This window comes from Alosa alosa, chromosome 10 (assembly GCF_017589495.1).
Source record: "Alosa alosa isolate M-15738 ecotype Scorff River chromosome 10, AALO_Geno_1.1, whole genome shotgun sequence".
NCBI lineage: Eukaryota > Metazoa > Chordata > Actinopteri > Clupeiformes > Clupeidae > Alosa > Alosa alosa.
This window is the reverse complement of record NC_063198.1, coordinates 1,434,320-1,453,970: the sequence shown is the minus strand read 5'-3', so window position 1 is coordinate 1,453,970 and position 19,651 is coordinate 1,434,320. Positions and strand designations below refer to the sequence as shown.

Below are 19,651 nucleotides of genomic sequence, written 5' to 3'. Positions count from 1 at the left end.
AATCAGCTGATTGATTTTGCCAAGTTATTCAATCAGCTAAACCTTAAACTTAAGGCTTTGCACTCTGCCCATCGTTCAAAATGGGGTACTTTGTATCAAAACCAAACTTGGCACATGGACTCGGGAGTCGGACCCCAAGTTTCCAGGTCACAGAAAATTGCTTGCCCCCTTCATCGCTAAACTGTATTTTCATCCTACATATCCATTTATCAAACATTCATAGTATCACTCACTGCTTATGAGGTTCCAATGTAGAGGCTGTTGAAATGCTTCTCCCAAGACACACAAATAACTAAACAATTGTATAATATTCCAGCAGCAAATACCCTGTCTGCTGAATAACTGAAGCTAAGCAGGTGTGGGCTTGGTTAGTACTTGGATGGGAAAAACCGAAGTTTTCAACTGCTGCTTGAAGTGCAGTGTTTCCCATACATTGACTAATCTGTGGTGGGGCGCCACAAAATAAAAATCGGCCGCCACAGATGAATATTCTATGTTTAATTTAATTTAAATTAAATATAAGTTCAAATCCTTGCATTGGCATTGAGTTGCGCTTTTTACGCACACAGCCTTTCCTTGCCCCGCCCCGCTCTCTCTCGTAGCCCGCTTCACGATTGTTGTTGCCACATAGAAGCATTGCATAGAAGACGACTGGCTAAATTGCTATTAAATCCTCTTAGCATCGTGACCATGCTGCGCAAATTTGTTCAAAACTGCTGCATTGAAGTGAACTCTGCTAAGGTCTTATCACAACATAGTAGGCTACATTGAAGAGACTAAACTAAGTGAAGTTATAAAATCAAGCAGTATCTCAAAGCTAACGTTACAATACTGTTTGGATGTCGAATTTACGCATGCTTAGCCTACTTACAGCTGCTTGTCAATTTCGTTGAAGGGCTCATTTTATTGACTCTGATACTGAATGTTTGGAAAATCCCGATGTAAATGGAAAAGTGTTTTCCAAAATTCAAAAGTGCTTAAGTCCCAAGGAGAAGTACGAACCTTTATTTTAACTATGTAGAAAATGTTATGAATTGCATCCACACATCAGCAGCCTTTCAGCTGTGTTACAATTGCAAGGGTTCCCTCAAACGTCTTAAAGCCCCGTTGTCAAAGTCAGCTACCGCCACAAATTGAATCCAATTCTGTGCGAAACACTGAAGTGGTATTGATGGGTGGCTTGTAGATGGCACCCCTCTAGGGCTGCACGATTATGGCCAAAATGATAATCACGATTATTTTGATCAATTTTGCGATCACGATTAGTTATCACGATTATTAATTAATTTTAGTGAGAAAAATATTTTTTCCCTAAACATATTGGACTTGCTATCTGGCTCACCCAAATTCTTCCCCTCACATTTACTCAAATATTACTTCAAATATACATTACTTCAAATATAGATTTGACTGCGACTTCCAAACTTCCAAACAACTTCCAAACAAATGTTTTGTGCGTGCTACTTTGTTAATATTTGGGAAAACGTTAACAGCCCACCGGGAATCCTCCCAACGCTCCCCATTAGCCACTTAAGCTCTGCTTCTTGTTCATGAGTTTACTGTAATCGTTTAGTCCAGGGCTGTCCAAACTTTTTGACTGAAGGGCCACATTGGGTTTTGAAAATTGGCCAGCGGGCCACACACAAATAATAATAATAATAATAATAATAATGTTTTGTATTATTTAAATGACAAAATAATTTTGTTGTAGAAAAATTATTTCTTAAGAAATACTGTTAATTTGATGCTGTTTAATTCATTTATAAATGGTGCACTGTCACTTTAAGACTCTTTGCCAGCTCTACTTGCACGTGAATCAGAACAAACTAGATTGGCTGCTGTGTAGCCTAAACAGTTAAGAAGTTTTAATAGTCAGCTGTAGGGTTGGGCACCGAAACACGGTTCTAATATGGCACCGGTGCCGACACAAACGGTAGTAACTACATCGAATAACAACGTGGATTTCGGTGCCTCATTTCGGTGCTTAAATAGTTTTTTTAATTTATTTTTTTTATACGAGGCATCACTGCATGTCATGTGCCATCTCTAACGTCTTGCTCTGATAGTAACACATCCAGATACAGTTAGCTAACATATGATAAACACTGGATGTATAAACCAGAGGGGTGCACCACATAGGCGAGTGGAAAGTGTTTGACAGCTTCCGTGAGCCCAAGTATCGCGAGCTCCTGTCAAAATCTAGCAGTGGGCCTAACTACACACAAGCAAAAGGCTATGAAACAACATCAACAGTAGGCTAGCCTATACGTTACACAATATCCTTGCTAATGCGCTAACTGACATTTATTTGAAATGTTATCAGCAAAGTTGTAAGGTGAAAACTTTATTTCACGGTGTGTTAAACAACATAATGGCATGATATTAATATTTCATGTTCATGAGGCCCATAGCATCACAATGAATATGAAGATCATGTTAACTCATTGAGTGCCAAAAACGTAATATTACGTTTTTAGCTTTTTTTTTTTTTAATTACGAAACTAGACACTCTAACACACCTTATATGTGATTTTGGGAACTCTTGATGAATGGAAATTAAATATATGACGATCGAAAACTCATGAAAACGCACAATCTGGACATTTTATCTGGACATTTTATCCTTTCATTCTCCTTTGCATGAAGTTGAGGATTTGTAAACTCTGTTTTCGCTTGCCTCAGTAAATTTGCCTTTCATCCCCGTACAAGCTGAATGAAGGTAGTGTACTTGAAGGTAGGAGCATTTTTGGTTATGTTGTGGTCACGGTGTGAATCTTTCCATTTATTGGAAAAACATGATGATTTACAGCTCCTTCTTGATGGACAATTTTGCTGGTTGAATTGGCTTAGTCTGCCAAGCACTTTGCACATGTCCTGACATACACTGGACATGACGGTGAATAATTCCAATGTAATTCTATTTTAACACACCAAATCTCAGAATACCTTAGTGTGTTGTGTGATATGTACATCCGCTGTACAGTTGCAGACGAAGTTAGTAACACTTAGCATTTGGAGGTGTCATCTTGCTTTCTGTCCTGCCTATACTTAGGCACACCTGAAATATGTTCACTCCATATTCCATAGGATTTTTAGCTGGCTGTGGCCATTTGCAATATCAGAGAATAGCCAAGAGGTGTGTATGTTTAAAGTAGGTTTAATGGTTTAGGGTCTATTTGGCTTATTTTCTTGGATTGGGAAGTTTAATATTGAATTGTTGTCTTCCCTTGATCCTTGTCGCTTTCTATTCCTAAGGCTGTTTAATGTAGCCTATTTGATGATGTATTTTCTTTGTCTCAAGAAATAAATCTGCTTTTGTTGAGGGAAGTCTCCATTGTTTCTCTTAAACCCCCCTTTGGAGAAATAAGAAGAGATAATAATAGATTGTGAAACAGTTTAGGCATCATTTAGAATTTTGCTTTCCTATGCAGCAGTGGTCCCAACTCACTGCAAAAGATCATTGAAACTTTTGCTACTAGATGGCATAGTATTTAAACATCTGTCTGTTATGGGGTCAGTGCGAAATAATCTGTTCAAGTTCTTCTCCTATTGTAAAATGTGTTATGTTTGAATTGATCAGGAGTTCACTGTACTATTTCATCAGTTGTTGCTGAATGAATTTTCAGGTTGTTTTCTGGGCCATTAGCACCATTTTACAAATGTGTTCTAATCTGTTTTGCACCCTTCTTTTGAGAATGGTTTTGTCTTTCTTTTAGGGCTTTTAAGGGAAAGTAAGAGCATAGTATTAAGCCAACCTTCTTTTTTTGAACATACATCCCTCCTACACCTACACCCTAGTCTGTATAACAATCCACATCCAGTTCAACTTGCCAACCCACCCCCACCCCTGACAATAGAAAGGCATGTAGGCTACTCATTCCCTGCCTTCTAGAAGATGCCAGTCAGCAAGGACTGGTTGTCTGTTCAGACATATTTTAGCTGCAATACTGCATCATCTGCTGTCTTTCTAAACTTAAATGTAGAGCACAACATTGCCTATAATATTTTTTTCTCAGTTTAATTTGGGGGGAAATGAATGCATGGGCTTTGATAAAAACACCAAGTTACTTTTACTAAGTAAAAGGTAGAATTCCTACAGGTACAAGGCTGACATCAAGCTTTGTGCATGAGCTTTCATGACGTATGCCGAAAAGTAGCCTAGATGATATGAAGTCGGCTACCCACAGAGTATGCTCGCATAGGTTTCATATCTTATATTATATACAAATTCATTGTGCCCTAATTTAAATGCTGTGTAAAGTCAAACTAAAGCTTAATAACTGTGCAAAATGTAATACCATGAATAAGCACAAATATCGGTGGGTCAGCTAAAAGCGGTCTCACGCCACATAATGTCTTTAGTTCATGCACGAGAACTTTGCTCATAGACTGACTTTGCACTTTGCTCAGCATTCAAATTAGAGCCCATTGGCTTATGATGGAGACACAATTTTTCAAAAAATCCTAGACATTTCACCTTGTCCTCTTTTGTTCAGCTTAGCCTTTTAACTAATGAATTGTTTTGTTTTTTACTCAGGTCTCAGATCCAGTCTTGACAATGGAAATTAAGAGTTGCTGAAGACATTTGACAACAAAAGACGGGGGAGGTTGAAAAAAACAGAAGAAGGAAAGAGAAGTAAAAGGTTGGAAAACAAAAGAAGAGAATTGTAAAGGAGATTGAGCTTTCAAAAGAGGATCCCCTCACCCTCCTTCTTTTCTTTGTTGGGGACTTTGCCAGTGTGCATGCTGTCTTTCTTCACTGGACATCATTTCCCCATCTGAGTGAAAGAAACAAAGGGAAGAATGCGCAATAAACAGAGAAAGCTGGGGCAGGGGGTCTGCCCCTTGCTGTGCACTGGCAGGACTACTTTGGTGGTGGTGGTGGGGCTGCTGCTGCTGGGAGGTGTGCAGGCCAGCTGGCCTCAGGGACAGGTGGAGTTACATGGCCAGCTCGAGGCCTCCATGCACTCCGCTGTCATCTCCGAGCTCCAGGAAGCTGAGGCAATGGCTATATCCACACAAGCTGCTAGCTTCCCAGACTCGTCTGCAGTGGTGGGAAGGGTATTCCAGATGCATGTGCCAATTAAGATGGATGCAGGCTCCACAGTAAAGGTGAGCAGAGATATTAGCCCTGCAAGTTCCAAAGAATTACTTCATTGCCAGTCTTTGCAAATAGGACCCATTTTGTAACACTTTGGTATCACACATTGGCTCTCATTTCAATTTGTTAAAGCATTTAAAAATGTGAATATTTACAACACAATTTGCCATGAAGGTGTCCACAGTCCACTAGAGTATGGTATAACACAAAATGGATCCACACTTATTCCCTTACTGGTTTAAGTATAATGTTAAGCCTTTTTATGACATAGATAGAATAGATAGATATAACATAGATATAATAGAATCTTCCAAAAAATGTGCTACTTTCAAAACATTGTGAACATGACTTGAGGGAAAAAGGTGTTAACATAAGCAGTAGCCTTCAGAGACAATAGGGGAAGATCATGCGGTAATGAACCAAAAATAAGATTAAGAACAATATGTCAGTTTATATCTGCCTACATGTACTTAAATAGTAGTACAAAATGGTCTTGTGAAATTAAATCTTCATATGATTTTAAAGCCAGAAAGTGCTTGGTAACGTAGTTAGAGAAAATTAACATAACTTTCTTACCATAAAAGTCAACATCATCAAACATGCGGTTCTCAAAATATAACATTAAAAAAACTCCTATAGAAGTGTTTCTAAACTTTTTTCCTATAATATGACCAAAGGTTTTGTGACTGACTAGTTTTCATGTACTTCTAAGACATAAGCTTATATGTTTCATAAGTCATGGTAACAGAGTTACAAATTGTTAAAACAAGATTTAATTGTGTAAATTGTTCCCAAAATTATCATGTATTCATTAGTTCTAGTATGATTTATCATAATGAAAGGGGGAAAAGAACGCAAAGTAGATGTACGGTCGTACAAAATACGACCGGCGCTCAGTCCAGCACATTCTCTCCTTAGAAATAGATCACACCTGTCAATTTGTCTCTATCCTCTACTTTTGCAACTCGTACTATGTCAGTGTTTCTCAAACTTTTTCAGATGAAGGACCACATAACCAATAAAAAAAAAAACGCACGGACCACCTAGCTTAAAAAAAAAAAAAATAGACCTATTCAACAGTATATTAGCCTACCCAATAGGCCTACTCACTGAACCATCTTGCTTATTGTCTTTGCACTTTGCTTATTGTGTCAGAGGATTCATATGATTTAAATTGGCATATCTTACACAGTGTTGCAGAACTGTTTGGATGTACACAAGTTGGTTCAATATTGCAAACAACTCATCTATATTATATTTTACCACGTCTGCTCCCTGGACCACACTTTGAGAAACACTGTACTATGTGTATGTAAGTGTGTGTCTGTGTGTGTGTGTGTGGGGGGGGTTATGAGGTGTGTTTGGGGTAATTTGTGTGCTAGTTTATGAATTGGGGTGTTTGTGTGGGAGGTATGGTGCAACCAAATTATGACATGTGGTAACCACTTCCTCACTCTGCAACCACAACATTTCCCCACATATTTTCCTGTAGTCTGATTATTTTTTTCTTTTTTGATTTAATCGATACTTTTAAGAATGACCGCGTTCTTTTGAAGTAACATGCGTGTGCGCAAGGCATGCTTCTAGAGCCTCCCCCAGCCTGTGGCTGTGCGTCTTTTCTCCTTACACTCACATGCGCACTTGCGCAGCTGTCGTGCCATAAACAGCGAGACATGGCTGCTAGTTTAAGTGATGCTATTGTAGCACATAATAATAGGCTAATATCAAGTTGATTTGCTCACTTGCATCACTCAAGTTTGTGTTGCTAACCTACCTAAGCTATAGGATTTAGGTAATTTAGGCCTACTAGGTTTAACATTATTTAGAAATAGGCTACGCAACCGTGGCAAACTTTTACATCTGGAGAGAGCTCCTTGTTAACGATCCCGCTAGCTCAGGTAGTCTTTCATTTGTGTAGTGGTCACTAAAATCATTAATGATATTGCAAGACACTTATCTCTGATCCCAGAAAGATTTTCTCAGACTTGTTAGTTTAGAACATTTATTTTATCTAATGACATAGAAAACATAATGAATTGCATCCACATATCCTTACGCACTATGCACTACTATTATTCACTAGCCTCAAACCGTGAGACTGAAGGTTTACTCTCACATATTTCTTAAAGTGACAGGCACTCAATTACGCCTACACACAACCAATGTGCACTCAATTAGCCGTACACACCACATTAAACATAAATATATACTATCAGTATCTATGACATTAAAGATATGCCTAAGTGTAATAGTTTAAAAATCAATATGAAGTATTGAAATTAGTACATATGTTTAGCTACTAGTAATTAGCTGGCAACCACTTTTAAAAGCTAATGTTGAGCCCTGGTGGGGGGGTGTAATGGTGTGTGTGTGTGTATGGGGGGGTATAGAGCATCACAGTTCCGCCCCTCCTCCGAGAGAGCTTAGTTTCCGGAAGTAAATTTCCCATTCATTTCTCCCATTGACGTTTTGGAAAAATCTGTATCTAAAGAGTTTTAGAGCATGTCTTAGGCTAATCAGCTACGGAGTAACTCGTAAGCATACAACATATCATTTCGAGTGAAAAAACTAAGAGAAAGTCCAAAAAAAGTCAAAGGTACAAGACTGTGTACATATTTTAATTTCCGAGCGAAGGAACTACTCATCCCATAAACCACCGCGCCTCACTGAATAATATATAAGCAGTGCACGAACCAGTGCGAAATCATTTCCAACCGGCGACAGCACGCGAACCCTTTCCTCCAAACAGTGATTTTTATATAGTGAATGTGCAGTTAATAGCAGTTATTTCAGGAGTAATCGTGCAAATAATCGTGTTTTGGTATTGAATGTTACATTTACCATTGTGTTTTATATTGTGTGTGTGTGTGTGTGTGTGTGTGTGAAAGCGGTTAACGTTAGCAACATTGTGCAGTGCTTCGTATCTGACTGCCATCCTGATGCATGGACCGGTGCATGGTCTGCTCTTGGACCACCATGTTCAGTTTGCTGTGAATTATTACGCAAAATGTTCATTAAATGTACGAAGAAGTACTTCTAGGTTAATGATTGATATGACTCGTACAGTATGAAGGCTACAGTAGCCTAGCTAATGTTAACTAGTATTACCAACCTCCCTGCAAAACTCGCCACACAACTTTGTAGGTCTTCCCTCATACTGGCCCTTACAAAACCCACAAGCTAACCCTCGGACACACAACAGTCAATAATGTGACCCGATTTAAAGTGGTTTTCACCCCTTTGGACACTCTTGATTTCGTCCTTGAAACAGTGAAATATTCACGGGAGCATGGACGGTTTGCTAACCATTTTACTGCAGTGACTCGAGCTGCTAGCCGGTGGTAGCATCCAGCTTGCATGTGCTATCAGCCAGCTAGCTAGTTCAAAAGTTGAAGTACTTAATGAGATACAGGGCTTTTTATGCCTCGACTAAGTTGATGTTTCCTATAAACAACAATTAATGTTCATAGAAACAACAAGGTCACTAAAACATTATATTAATGTTAGCAGCATTATGACATTCTAATGTCTGAAGGGCTAATTAGCCTACCTGAAAAGTTAAGTGTTTAAACTAGCATTTACAGTGTTCTATTTGATGGTGTATTGGTCCTGACTAAGTTCGTGTGATATATAAACCACAATCCTTGTTGATACAAGTACCAATGTTTGTCTAGAAAGTTTTTATTCACATTAAGATTTTCGCCATAGGCAGTAAAAGACTCCGCCATCTTTGTCAATAATTTTCGCTGATAAAGTTTAAAACTATGATCATAACGGCCTTTCCACCAATCAGAGGCGTCACTGTGGGATTGTGGGATTGTTCAGGATTGTGGGTAATGAAGTACTTATCCAAGACATCGCGATTAAAAGACATTTATTTCAAAACAAGGTTAGTGCCCCTATATGACCATATACAATCGCTTAGTACAGCCGTAGCTGGTTTTGAGTCTACCATGTGCAGTTAAGTTTTTATGGCTTATACCCGAATTGTCAATGGAGAAATTGCATTGAATTCTTACTTCCGGAAACTCCTGTGGGCGGGACTGTGATGCTCTATAATGGTGTTTGGGGGGGGGGGCCCTATGGTGTAATGCAGTGGTTCTCAAACGTTTTCTGTCATTCCCCATTTTGGAGGTGGGGAATTTACAAACTCCACATGACCCCATCAACCAGGCAAAATGCTAACTTAAAATATTTTTTTTTTCGCATTTTGGCTCCATGTTATATTTCCGGTCTCGTTCCGCTGGTTCAAAATGTTATTTTAATTCATATGTTGGTCTGTTTATGACTCCTATGTGTGTGTGTGTGTGTGTGTGTGTGATTATTTTTGGTTTTGAATCGATGATCTTCCTTGTCAAAAAAAAAAAGGCCTTTGTAACGATGGGCACAAACAAAAAAAAAAAATCCTCCTTCATCGCACCCCACCTGCCATGTCTCTGTTCCCCACTAGTGGGGCCCGCCCCGCACTTTGAGAACCACTGGTGTAATGGGTGTGTGTGTGTGGGGTAGGGGTCGACCAATTATCGGCCGGGCCGATATTTAGCATTTTTATAATAATCAGTATCGGTCATTTTTTCCACCGATAAGCTGATATTGAAATGGATCAAGAATGAAATGCGCTACTTTGTCTGTGAAGCGTCTCTCACTCCCTGCATTTGCTACTCTGTGGTCGAGAGCATTGTCCCGCCCACTACACCGTCTGATTTGTTAGTTAGCACGAATGCAGCCAATCAGGATCGAAGACTGAACACAGAGAAAGTTTAGGATTCTCACTGAGGCAGATTGTAAACTGGGCTTCAGCTTTACAGAGCTATTTTTCGAAGGTAAGGAAGGTACCTTACATTGCTGAAGTTGCAATGAATCACAGTCATCTACACTGAAGTTACAAACACCACTTTGTAAGCTTTTGTCTCTTTGATCCGGATCAATAAGTAAAGCGCCCACTTCCTGTCTCTAATAGCAGTTGCAATAGAGTCATTAAACCAAGGATTATCTCTGCCCCTCACTCTATATCTTCTATCATGTTTGTCAACTATGGCTAAAAAGTTCTTTTTAAAATAAGACCAGGCCAGCTCAACATCATCCATAACACAAACTAAGTGTAAATCACTCCGATAGATTTCATGAAGAAAAGCTTGTTCATTAAAACGTTATGTCCATTCGTTTTGAATTGAGGCTTGTAGGTGACTGTACTCGTCAGATGTAGCGGATCACATAGGTCTCTTAACGCTGATGAAGTTGATAGCCAGTCCCAGTTCAGGTCTCCTAGGACAATATACTCGTTGGGCAGATTATGCAAAAAGTAAGACCGCAGGGCAGTTGCTCCAGCTGCAGCCGAAGGTGGGCGGTAGCATCCGACCACAGTCAGGGAAGCGCCATTGGGGAGATTTAATTTGATGGCACATAATTCGAGGAATTTTGGCTTTGTTGTTTTTTCGACGGAGCAACAGTCCAACGACGCCTTATATGGATACTCCCCCTGCTTTACTCACACGATCAGTCCTAAAGAGATTGTACCCTTCGAATCATATTGTTTGTGATTGATGGTTTGAGCCATGTCTCTGACAATACGATTATGTCACTTTAGCGTCAGTTTTATTAATCAGGCTGTGCACGTTGACATGAATAAAACGCAAGCCACTGCTATTTTTTAATTCGCCAGGGTTCAAAAGCTCAATCAGTTCTGGGGTGGGATGGATGTTACCTGATAGGAACAAGAGTAGAGTAATCCAAAGGCCTGCTGATCTTGTCAGGCGGGTATTGCCGACTCCATAGTCACGCCTGTAGGAGATGGATTGAAACTGCCGTATTTCTCCCCAACCGAGAAGTTCGTACTTGTGCAAGGTCTCAGTAGAACAGTCAGGGAAGACCGATGAAGCCATGAGGGTTGACGTAAAGCCGTCGGTATCAGAGAGCAGCATAGTTGACGAGTGTGAGAGAATAATCCGGGAAGATTCAAATGATCCATCACCAGATCCCAGAGCGTCCACAGCCGGTGAGCTCAGCACATAAGCTAGCAGCAGGTAAACAGGTAGAGCCTGTAGAGCGGTGTATCCCCTCCCCCTTCACCCCTGACTCGAGGTTGCCAAACCGGATGCCGAAACACTACTGACTTTGTGATTAGTAGATAGGTGGAGGGTGGCGCATCAGGCCAAAACACAACACAACATGACATGACAAAACACAACATCAACTCAGTTGAGGGCTGAAACTTCACTTTTTAAATGACAATATCCTGGCCGGACTATTGTCGTCAGTGATATAAGTATTTGAAATGAACATGACTTCTTAATGTCTAGTGACATATCATGGCCATTTTATGATTAATTGAAATACATTTCTTACATACGGTTCCTTTAAATGCTTTTGAATGAAATTTATGCAGCATATCGCCTTTACTATCTTCCCCCCCTTTTTGACAACTGACATATCGGTTTTGCCTATCGGTTATCGGCCTCCTGTTTTGGTAATAATTGATATCGGTATCGGTAAACATATTTTAACAGTCCAATTCAAATAATTTTTATTTAATATGCTTTAATATTATTTGACACACTTTTGTAGGCTATCTTGTCATAGCCAGAATAAGCATTAAGTGGCAAAGGATTGAAAAGCAGTCACTTCCAATCCATTGCCAGCTGATTCTTCTGCTTTGCATTGCTAGAAGTCTGGTTATAACTTCACCATACAGACAATGTACAGTGGGTCCCAGTTAAGTTTGGACGGGTTCCTTCAGGAATCACGCACCCCATTTTCTCAGCAGAAATGGCACAAACTGCAGTTGACACAAGCAACCACAAGGTGTCACTTTGGAGTTCTGCCACTACTATTTTTGATGCGATCTAACTTACTGCTTCTATGATGCAGTTTCCAAGTCAGTAGAACAATCAGAGAAAGCTGAGCCATTACCAAACATATATGATAATACAATAAGCGTGAGTTTATATATCTTATACCCTATTTGTCCGCGGTTACTTGATTTGATAGTGTAACGATAAAGCATGAGACTTTCAGCGGGGGCACGGGAACTTAAATTGATCCGCGGTAGTTTAAGCTTACACTTGACAAAACATTCTAATATGAAAATGTAGATGCAATTGTTGTAAAATGGTGCAGCTTAAAAGAAGCACCGTCTCTTGGGGATGGAGAGAGAGAAGAGGGATATGTGTGTTAGAACTTAGATGCGTGTGGAAAAAGTAGCTGTGCTGTTGAGACTGGAGCGAGTCATATTCAAAATAATGCAAAAAATAAATCCGCAGATAAAACCAATTATCCTCATTCATTGCAACCGCAGCATGCCTGCTTGCCAACGTTCAAACGAATAAGATATCAAAGCTCCTTTTGCGTTTGAATGTAGCATGATTTTTTTTTTAAACAGCTAGACAAATGATTTAGCTAATTGATTATAGCCTGTACCAGCAATTGTTGAACATTTACCTGTACAAGTACATTGACAGTAGCCCAGCCTAACAAGCATGTTGCATGTTGTAGGCCTACTGTAGAAATTTCACTTAAATTGCAACCGCAACATGCCTGCTTGCCGACGTTCAAACGACAACGAAAAAAATATCAAAGCAACAAGTGTTTTTTCTTTTCTTTTTGAGCACGTCCGAATCCCAGGACATAACGCACTGGACCTTATAATAGGCTCTAGATATAATTCCAAAGGGGGCAGATAGGGGCCTACTGCACTTAACACTTAAAAAGATGACTGAAAAACGAAGCTTTCCCGAAATTTGAAATTGCGATCAGTGACTGGCATCGGGTGAACGAAGCTTTTCGAAGTTGAACAGGCTATTAAAAACTTTTTGCGCACCTCAATGTCACACGAAAGACTGGGCTCTCCCTTCTATGAATTGAAAAAGACGTTATGCTACCTGCAAACTGGCCAAAAGGAAGGAGTCGTAGCATGCAAGCTCCCTAATTGACCCAGTAGCCTACAGAAGGCATCAATAGCCTAAATTGTTGGGACTGGGGAGGGTCATGCGTTTTTTCTCAATCACTTTGGAGGGTCATAGAAAAATTTCTTGCTGGTGAGGGAGGGTCACGTCTTTTTTGACTAACGCTCCCAAAACTCCTCCGGTAGCCCCTTAAATAAATAATGAACAGTCCCTAATTGGTTATAGCCTGTAGGCCTACACCAGCAATTGTTGAACATTTACCTGTACAGGACAGTAGCCCAGCCTAACAAGCAGATGTTGCAAAAGACATCAAAAGACGCAATTAATCAGAAATAAATAATGTAATCTGCATCTCTTTATTGAACAAACTGCAAGCAACAAGAGGGTTGAGTTCGCTGTGAGGCCAAACCCAAGAGCAGAGCCTACCTGTTAAGGCACTCGATAGGCTATAAAGAGCTGTGTGCGCCTGGAAAGACAATAGAAGATGCTTTCTGAATAGCACAGCGAAGACGGCTCTGGTCATCCCATACCCTCCCCCCACTTCCTGTAGCCTACCATTATGACTTTTGGGACAGTAAGCTTTTTCAGGTTAAGCCCCCCTCCCCCACCCCTTCTTTCACAAGCAGTGGGGAGCGCGGGGCACAAAGTAACACTTTTTGGTAGACAAAGGAGGGTTCTCCGCGCTTCTGTCGTTTGGCCACAATCCGTTGCAACCAGCCAGGACAGATATTTTAGAGCAGGGGTGTCAAAATCATTTTCATAGAGGGCCACATCATTGAATTTATAGGTTACTGAGGGCCACATAATCGGCGAACATGTGCATGGTGCAACCATGAAATCGGTATTGCAGTATGGCTTATTCAAAATTGCTGTGAAATAATGGTCCTAACCACTTTAACTTCTATGCCTACAGTATTAGTTAACAACTGATCAATATGCATTCATGGACTGACATTGATGAGAATAAACTGCAGTCAATAATGTGCATAACAATGTCCATAACACATCACCACTAAAATTAACTGTGGCTAAGAAAGGTACTGTGTGTGTGTGTGTGTGAGAGAGAGAGAGAGCTATGGTACGTACACCCACCCACCCCCACCCCCGCAAAAACAAATTCACGCGTGTAGGCCCTACAATATTTGTCCGTTTCCCGGTTTTAGGTCCGTGCATTGCAAAAAAAGTAGCCTACATAGCATAACAATATCCACATGCAATAATACAACAACAACGTCTACGATGACCTATTCATTTGGACAAATTGATACAGCCCTATAGCTAAAGTTACCTTTAGTTTTGTTCTAGCGTACGGTGACGTCTGGCTTTAAACAGCTGTAATCTAACGTTCTGACAAGCACACCAATTGCCTACTCTTGTCCATCTGGAATAACTCCTCTAGCTTTGCTGCCTCCATCCTTTCTGTTTTCGTTGTTTAAACTTGTGATATCCATAACTAGTGAATTAGCCCAACATTGTGTGCTGATAACCATATATAGATAGCCGAGTAAAAGAAAACAACAAGTAGCCTAGTTGTGCCTGCGTGCGTATTCTGTCTCCTGCTCAAACAAAACGTGTGCGCGTTAATTTTGATAACTTTACTAATAGAAAATTGTAAATAGCCTGATGGCATGCAGCTAATGGGATACTGTGCATAGTTGGGAAGGTATGGTGAGCCAATTTGGTGTGATACACATTACACACACACAAGGGAAGTTTTCTCTCGTTGTTGAGGGACTGCTGTGCGGGCCGTATGTTTGACATCCCTGTTTTAGAGAGGAGAGACGCCGGTGCAGCTCAGATGTCTTAATTTTCTTTATTCTTCAGTAAAAGGTGCAGAACATTATTAAACTTTGACTAACGTTTCAATGTGTCGATGTTTTTGACTAACGAACATCGAAACGTTAGTCAAAGTTTAATAATGTTCTGCACCTTTTACTAAAGAGCTGCACCGGCGTCTCTCCTTCTCTCTAACATTTTTTGGCTTTTGGCTAAAATCATTTGAGTTTCACTAGTCACATGTTTTAACAAGCAATACTTGTTATTGAACTAATAACAGACGTTTGTCGAAAATTGACTTTATTTTCCATACGGAGAAATAACAAATAATATGCAGAGTCTAACCAAGGTCAATCTTGCCAAAAAAGCCCTCAAACCTGAAAACACATGAGGCAAAAGTGCAAAACATCACAAAACTAACTAAACTAACACGCGCATATTTTTGTATTGCAATCATTGTAGCCTACAGTTGTAACAGCGCGTAACAGTCGTTTTACTCCCCGTATGCGATCATTATCAATAAGGTTTAACGTGTCCCAAAAACAGCTATCAATTAATCACCAAACGTCTTATAAACAAGTATTGCCAGAAGCAACACCTTGCAAAAAATGATAACAATAGGCCTAGGCCTTTATATGGCTCTGCTCCTGCCTAGATTCGAACTCAGAACTGCCTGAAAGTTGCAGACCTGTTCTGGAAATACGTGCATTAACCCACTCGACCGTCAGACAACGCTATCTGCTTCGAGTAGGCCTATTGGGTAGGACTGTAGCCTACACTGGTTGCTGTGGCACAGTCTTGAGTGACCGAATTCGTTTTTCTTTGTCATATGAATGCTGTCATTTTGTTAACATTACTGTTAAGGAGATGCTGTAGGCAAAGTCTATATTTCAACCTCGTTAGTGTAGTAAAAAAAATCAGAACTATTCACAAGGTTTCTGGGCAGCATATTTATGTTCTGTTAGAAAGTGAACTTCTCATGACTACAAAGTAGCCTACTGCCAGCTGACGAAGCTCTCATTTTAAAACTTTACTGAGAGACAGGCACTGTACAATCAAGAAATCTTGCCACTGAATCCAAAACTATGTTTAACATTATGTACAAAGCTTAGGCTACAGTGGACTAGCATGTTGCAGGGGCTGCTAAAAACACAGAGAAACGCACTGAAAACTCGGCCAATCACAGCCCTTGCTGTCGAATGCGCCGTCTGGTTCGACCGTGGAACGCCACAGCGGACTATGCTGCCCCCAAGCGGCTGCAGTTGTACTTACATTTCACCCAGCTGCGTGAATCACCATGATCGTGAATGAAGTGTCAATTTTTAACTGGGACCCACTGTAACCTAAAAAAATGGCTATATTATGGGTATATACAGCCTAGGCATATCCACTCAGACAGAGCGACAGAGCAGGTCTGTTTTCACAGCCGACCGTCTCATGTCATGTCTTGCAACATTGAGGCTACATAAACGAATGCTAGGTTTTTTTCTAACTTGTGTGCTCGATTTCCAGTGTATTTGCTTTGCTTGTAAATTAAGTTGTCTTTCCTTGTCCAATGTGATTGTTGAACGATGCTGGCCAGAAATTAATATAGGCGAAAGTTTCCGTGTCATGTCATACATCTCGTCTCGTTGCTACTCTGGCAGTCTCACCAAAAGATGCAGCAGCTGGCAGGACGTCATTGCGGTAACTGAGCTGTTAGATAGAACATCTACTTGCGTGTAGTAGGCTACATAGGCCAGTCATTACTTTTATAATAGGGTTGTGCACCAAGGGAGAGGTGCACTTTTCTCCCTCAAGATATTTTCTCCTCCAATAACAAACTTGTACTCTGTAACGAAAGGCAATTGAAAATGTAGCGGAGTAAAGAGTAGATTACTGGCTCAAAAATGTACTTGAGTAAGAGTAGAAGTACCGTTTTGTGCTTTACTTGTAACGCGTTACTACCCACCCCTGGTCACCATCACCTACCAGCAACCCTTCACTCAACACCACTATCTACAAGCTGATGGGTGGACAGTCACTAGATGTGCATGTACAAATTAATTTATTTCATGGACCCCCGTGGACAGAATTTCAAGAAACTTGGCATGCCCCCAGAGGGTTTTAGCGTGACCATACACATCATAGATAGATAAAAATATAGAAAGACATAGAAAGAATTCTGTGACTTTGCTGTAGCTCCGTTACCATATCATATATTAAGAGTTACACATTTAAACCTGAGAATATTTCCTATACTTGCATGAAACATTTCAAATTAAATATTCTAAATCAAGTGTCCTACCATGGCATTTTTGGGATTAATGCCATTGAGGGAGGGGGAAAAACAGCATTTTATGTTAACAGAGTTACGGTAACAGAGTTATTTTAAAAGTCTCCTAAAACCCCTTTAGATATATTGTTTCTTCATTTTTATGTCAACTATATCAAGGGAAATGTGTGCAACATAAAACAAGAATAGGATAAGAAAACAGTTGGCAATTACTTTCAGATAAATGTTTTCAAGAGCACAAATCTATACTGCCTGACACTCTACTTATCCTTATGTTCAGAATGCTGTAACCTTTGATCTAGGGCACATAGAAACACACTTTAACCTGCTTTGAATGAACACATTATCCAAAGTTACAAAGTAGCCCGTAATTGATTCTGGTGGAGAAACGTAGTAATTTTGTTTATTTTTTATTAACCCCTATTTAAATAATATAAATCAAGTGCTTACCCCACGTGCTTAATTATTATCAAATTGGTGTTTTGTCTCTCCAAATTTAGCATTGGTGTACAATAGCACAGATTGATGTTTTTCATGAAGTTGTATAAAATTAACAAAAAGTGTGAAAGCAAGATATGCTTGACCACCCCCTCCCCCCACCATCACCCCACTCCCGATTACAAAGCTTTCCCATTCCATCATTGTGTTCTCCTGGCCCATGTCAATTACATGCTTCTCTCTCAGCCGCATGAGGTAATCCGATATTCACTGCATCCCTTCTGCTCTGTCAAGAGCATTTTTGAAGTTGAAACCAGAGGCCCTTTGTGCATACTTCTGACAGCTGTAGCAGAATACGAACACCCAGCACTTTTATGAGGTCATAGTGATATCACCCCACTCCAAACTGATCACCCCTACTCTCCACAATTAATTTAAAAACAGAATTTTGTTCCAAGATGTTTACAAACCAAACAAACTAGTCACACGTCTGTCCTGTAATTGTGGTAACTTTTGGAATTTGTGGTAACAAATTCTGTATGTTCTTTCGTATTTCTGTTGTTGGATGGTTAAGGAGGAATAGGGTATAACAATTGAATAGTGACCACTCTACAACACTGACCCGATGTTGTAGTAATGACTACAGTGTTAAAGCTGCAGTTGGCAAGTCTGACAGATTGAGGGGAATTTTGAATGTTTACAACTCTCATGCCCCTCCCCCACTACCACCGAACACCCTCTCATCGAGTTTGTGCTCGGGAGCTGTGGATTTTTGCAAAACAAATAACAGGCTCTAGGTGGAGGTTGACATGCGTGTGTTTTTCTAAAACCGGCTGATTTATGTTGTTCTGTCGGAGCTTAGTATTTGTTTCAGTGAATATGATCAAAAAAATCTTGCCAACTGCAGCTTTAAGCTGAATTTGACTTTATTGTTATTTCTTTGAAAAAGAGGAAGATGACTTCCATAACCTCCTAATTCCAAAACAAACTTGTCCAAATCAGTCACAATAAGATGAGGGAATCAGGCTAGGCCCAGTAAAAGACAAAACGAAGTTGACTGTTAAATGTATGTCTACCTTTTTTTTTTTTTTTTTACCAGTTTGTGTTTTGGACAATCTCCAGGTAATTCTTACAATGATTCATTTGATTGTTGAATGTTCATAGTTGAATAACGGCAGCTCGGTGGGTAAAATGGACATACAGAGAACTTCAAAATCACATTGTCACCTCCTTCATATGCAAATCTCACAACTTGATACTGCCGCCGTAAAACGGGCGAATCTCAATGCAGCTCTGAACTGATTCTGGTGGTGTCTCTAATTTAACTCTGATCTGTACCTTTTTGTAAAGTCCTGAAATGTACATACACACCAGCCCATTTCCAGCTTCATGCAGACTTTACTTCACCGGAAGTATGGTGCCCAAACTTTACAGATGTTACAAGACGGTTGTATTTGAAGATAATTAATCTTTTAATGCTTGGATTTTGTGAAAGTTAGTGAGAGACAGTATTTTATGACACACCTTGCTCAGTCTGCTGTTTCCTCTTTCCCTGTTCCTCCGACAACGGTTTAAACTTTGTCAGACTACTTTTAAAATGATATTCAGGGCTATATACATTTTAAACATTCGGGGCTGAAGACCCGACAAAGCCTTGCGTTAATTCTTCAGGTGGGAAGTGCGATACGAGAGACGCTCTCATTGGTGGTTAGTATATGAAGTAGGGAATTGACAGCAACATATCCAATCACATTATGAGAGATGCTGAATTTAACATAAACTGCTATGTTTGATTTTAAATGAATGTAAATTTAGCCGGGACTGTAAGCTGGCACACGTGGGTGCTCAATGTTTTCAGTGGGTGCCTGAGAGACGGAGCACCCATGGTATCGGCGCCTATGACAAGTGTATCTCGTGGTTGCATCCATTACAAACAAACAAACATGCAATGTGAACGTCTGGGATTGGGGAGAGCACTAAATGCTCTTCTGAATAAGCACGAAGTCAAGCCTTTAAATCAAAAACACTCTTTAATAATCAAAAAAATAAACGCTAATGAAGTAAACTTGTGACCATCAAAAATCGTTTATCGCCTGTAACTCTGTGATAACAGGACGTAACAGGAAGGCATTTGGCTGAGCAACGGAGGTTAATATGCTC

The 19,651-nt window shown here is 40.0% G+C and overlaps 1 protein-coding gene across 3 annotated transcripts in view; it reads left to right on the top strand.

The window, feature by feature from the left end:
* The window catches only part of dag1 (dystroglycan 1), a 39,701-nt gene that overhangs the window by 8,981 nt on the left and 11,069 nt on the right, over window positions 1-19,651 (top strand). For all 3 annotated transcript variants that reach the window (XM_048254666.1, XM_048254667.1, XM_048254665.1), the window contains one exon: window positions 4,538-5,112. In XM_048254666.1, coding sequence (XP_048110623.1) covers window positions 4,804-5,112 — 309 coding nt within the window. In that variant the 5' untranslated portion in view covers window positions 4,538-4,803. The remainder of the gene's footprint in view (window positions 1-4,537; window positions 5,113-19,651) is intronic.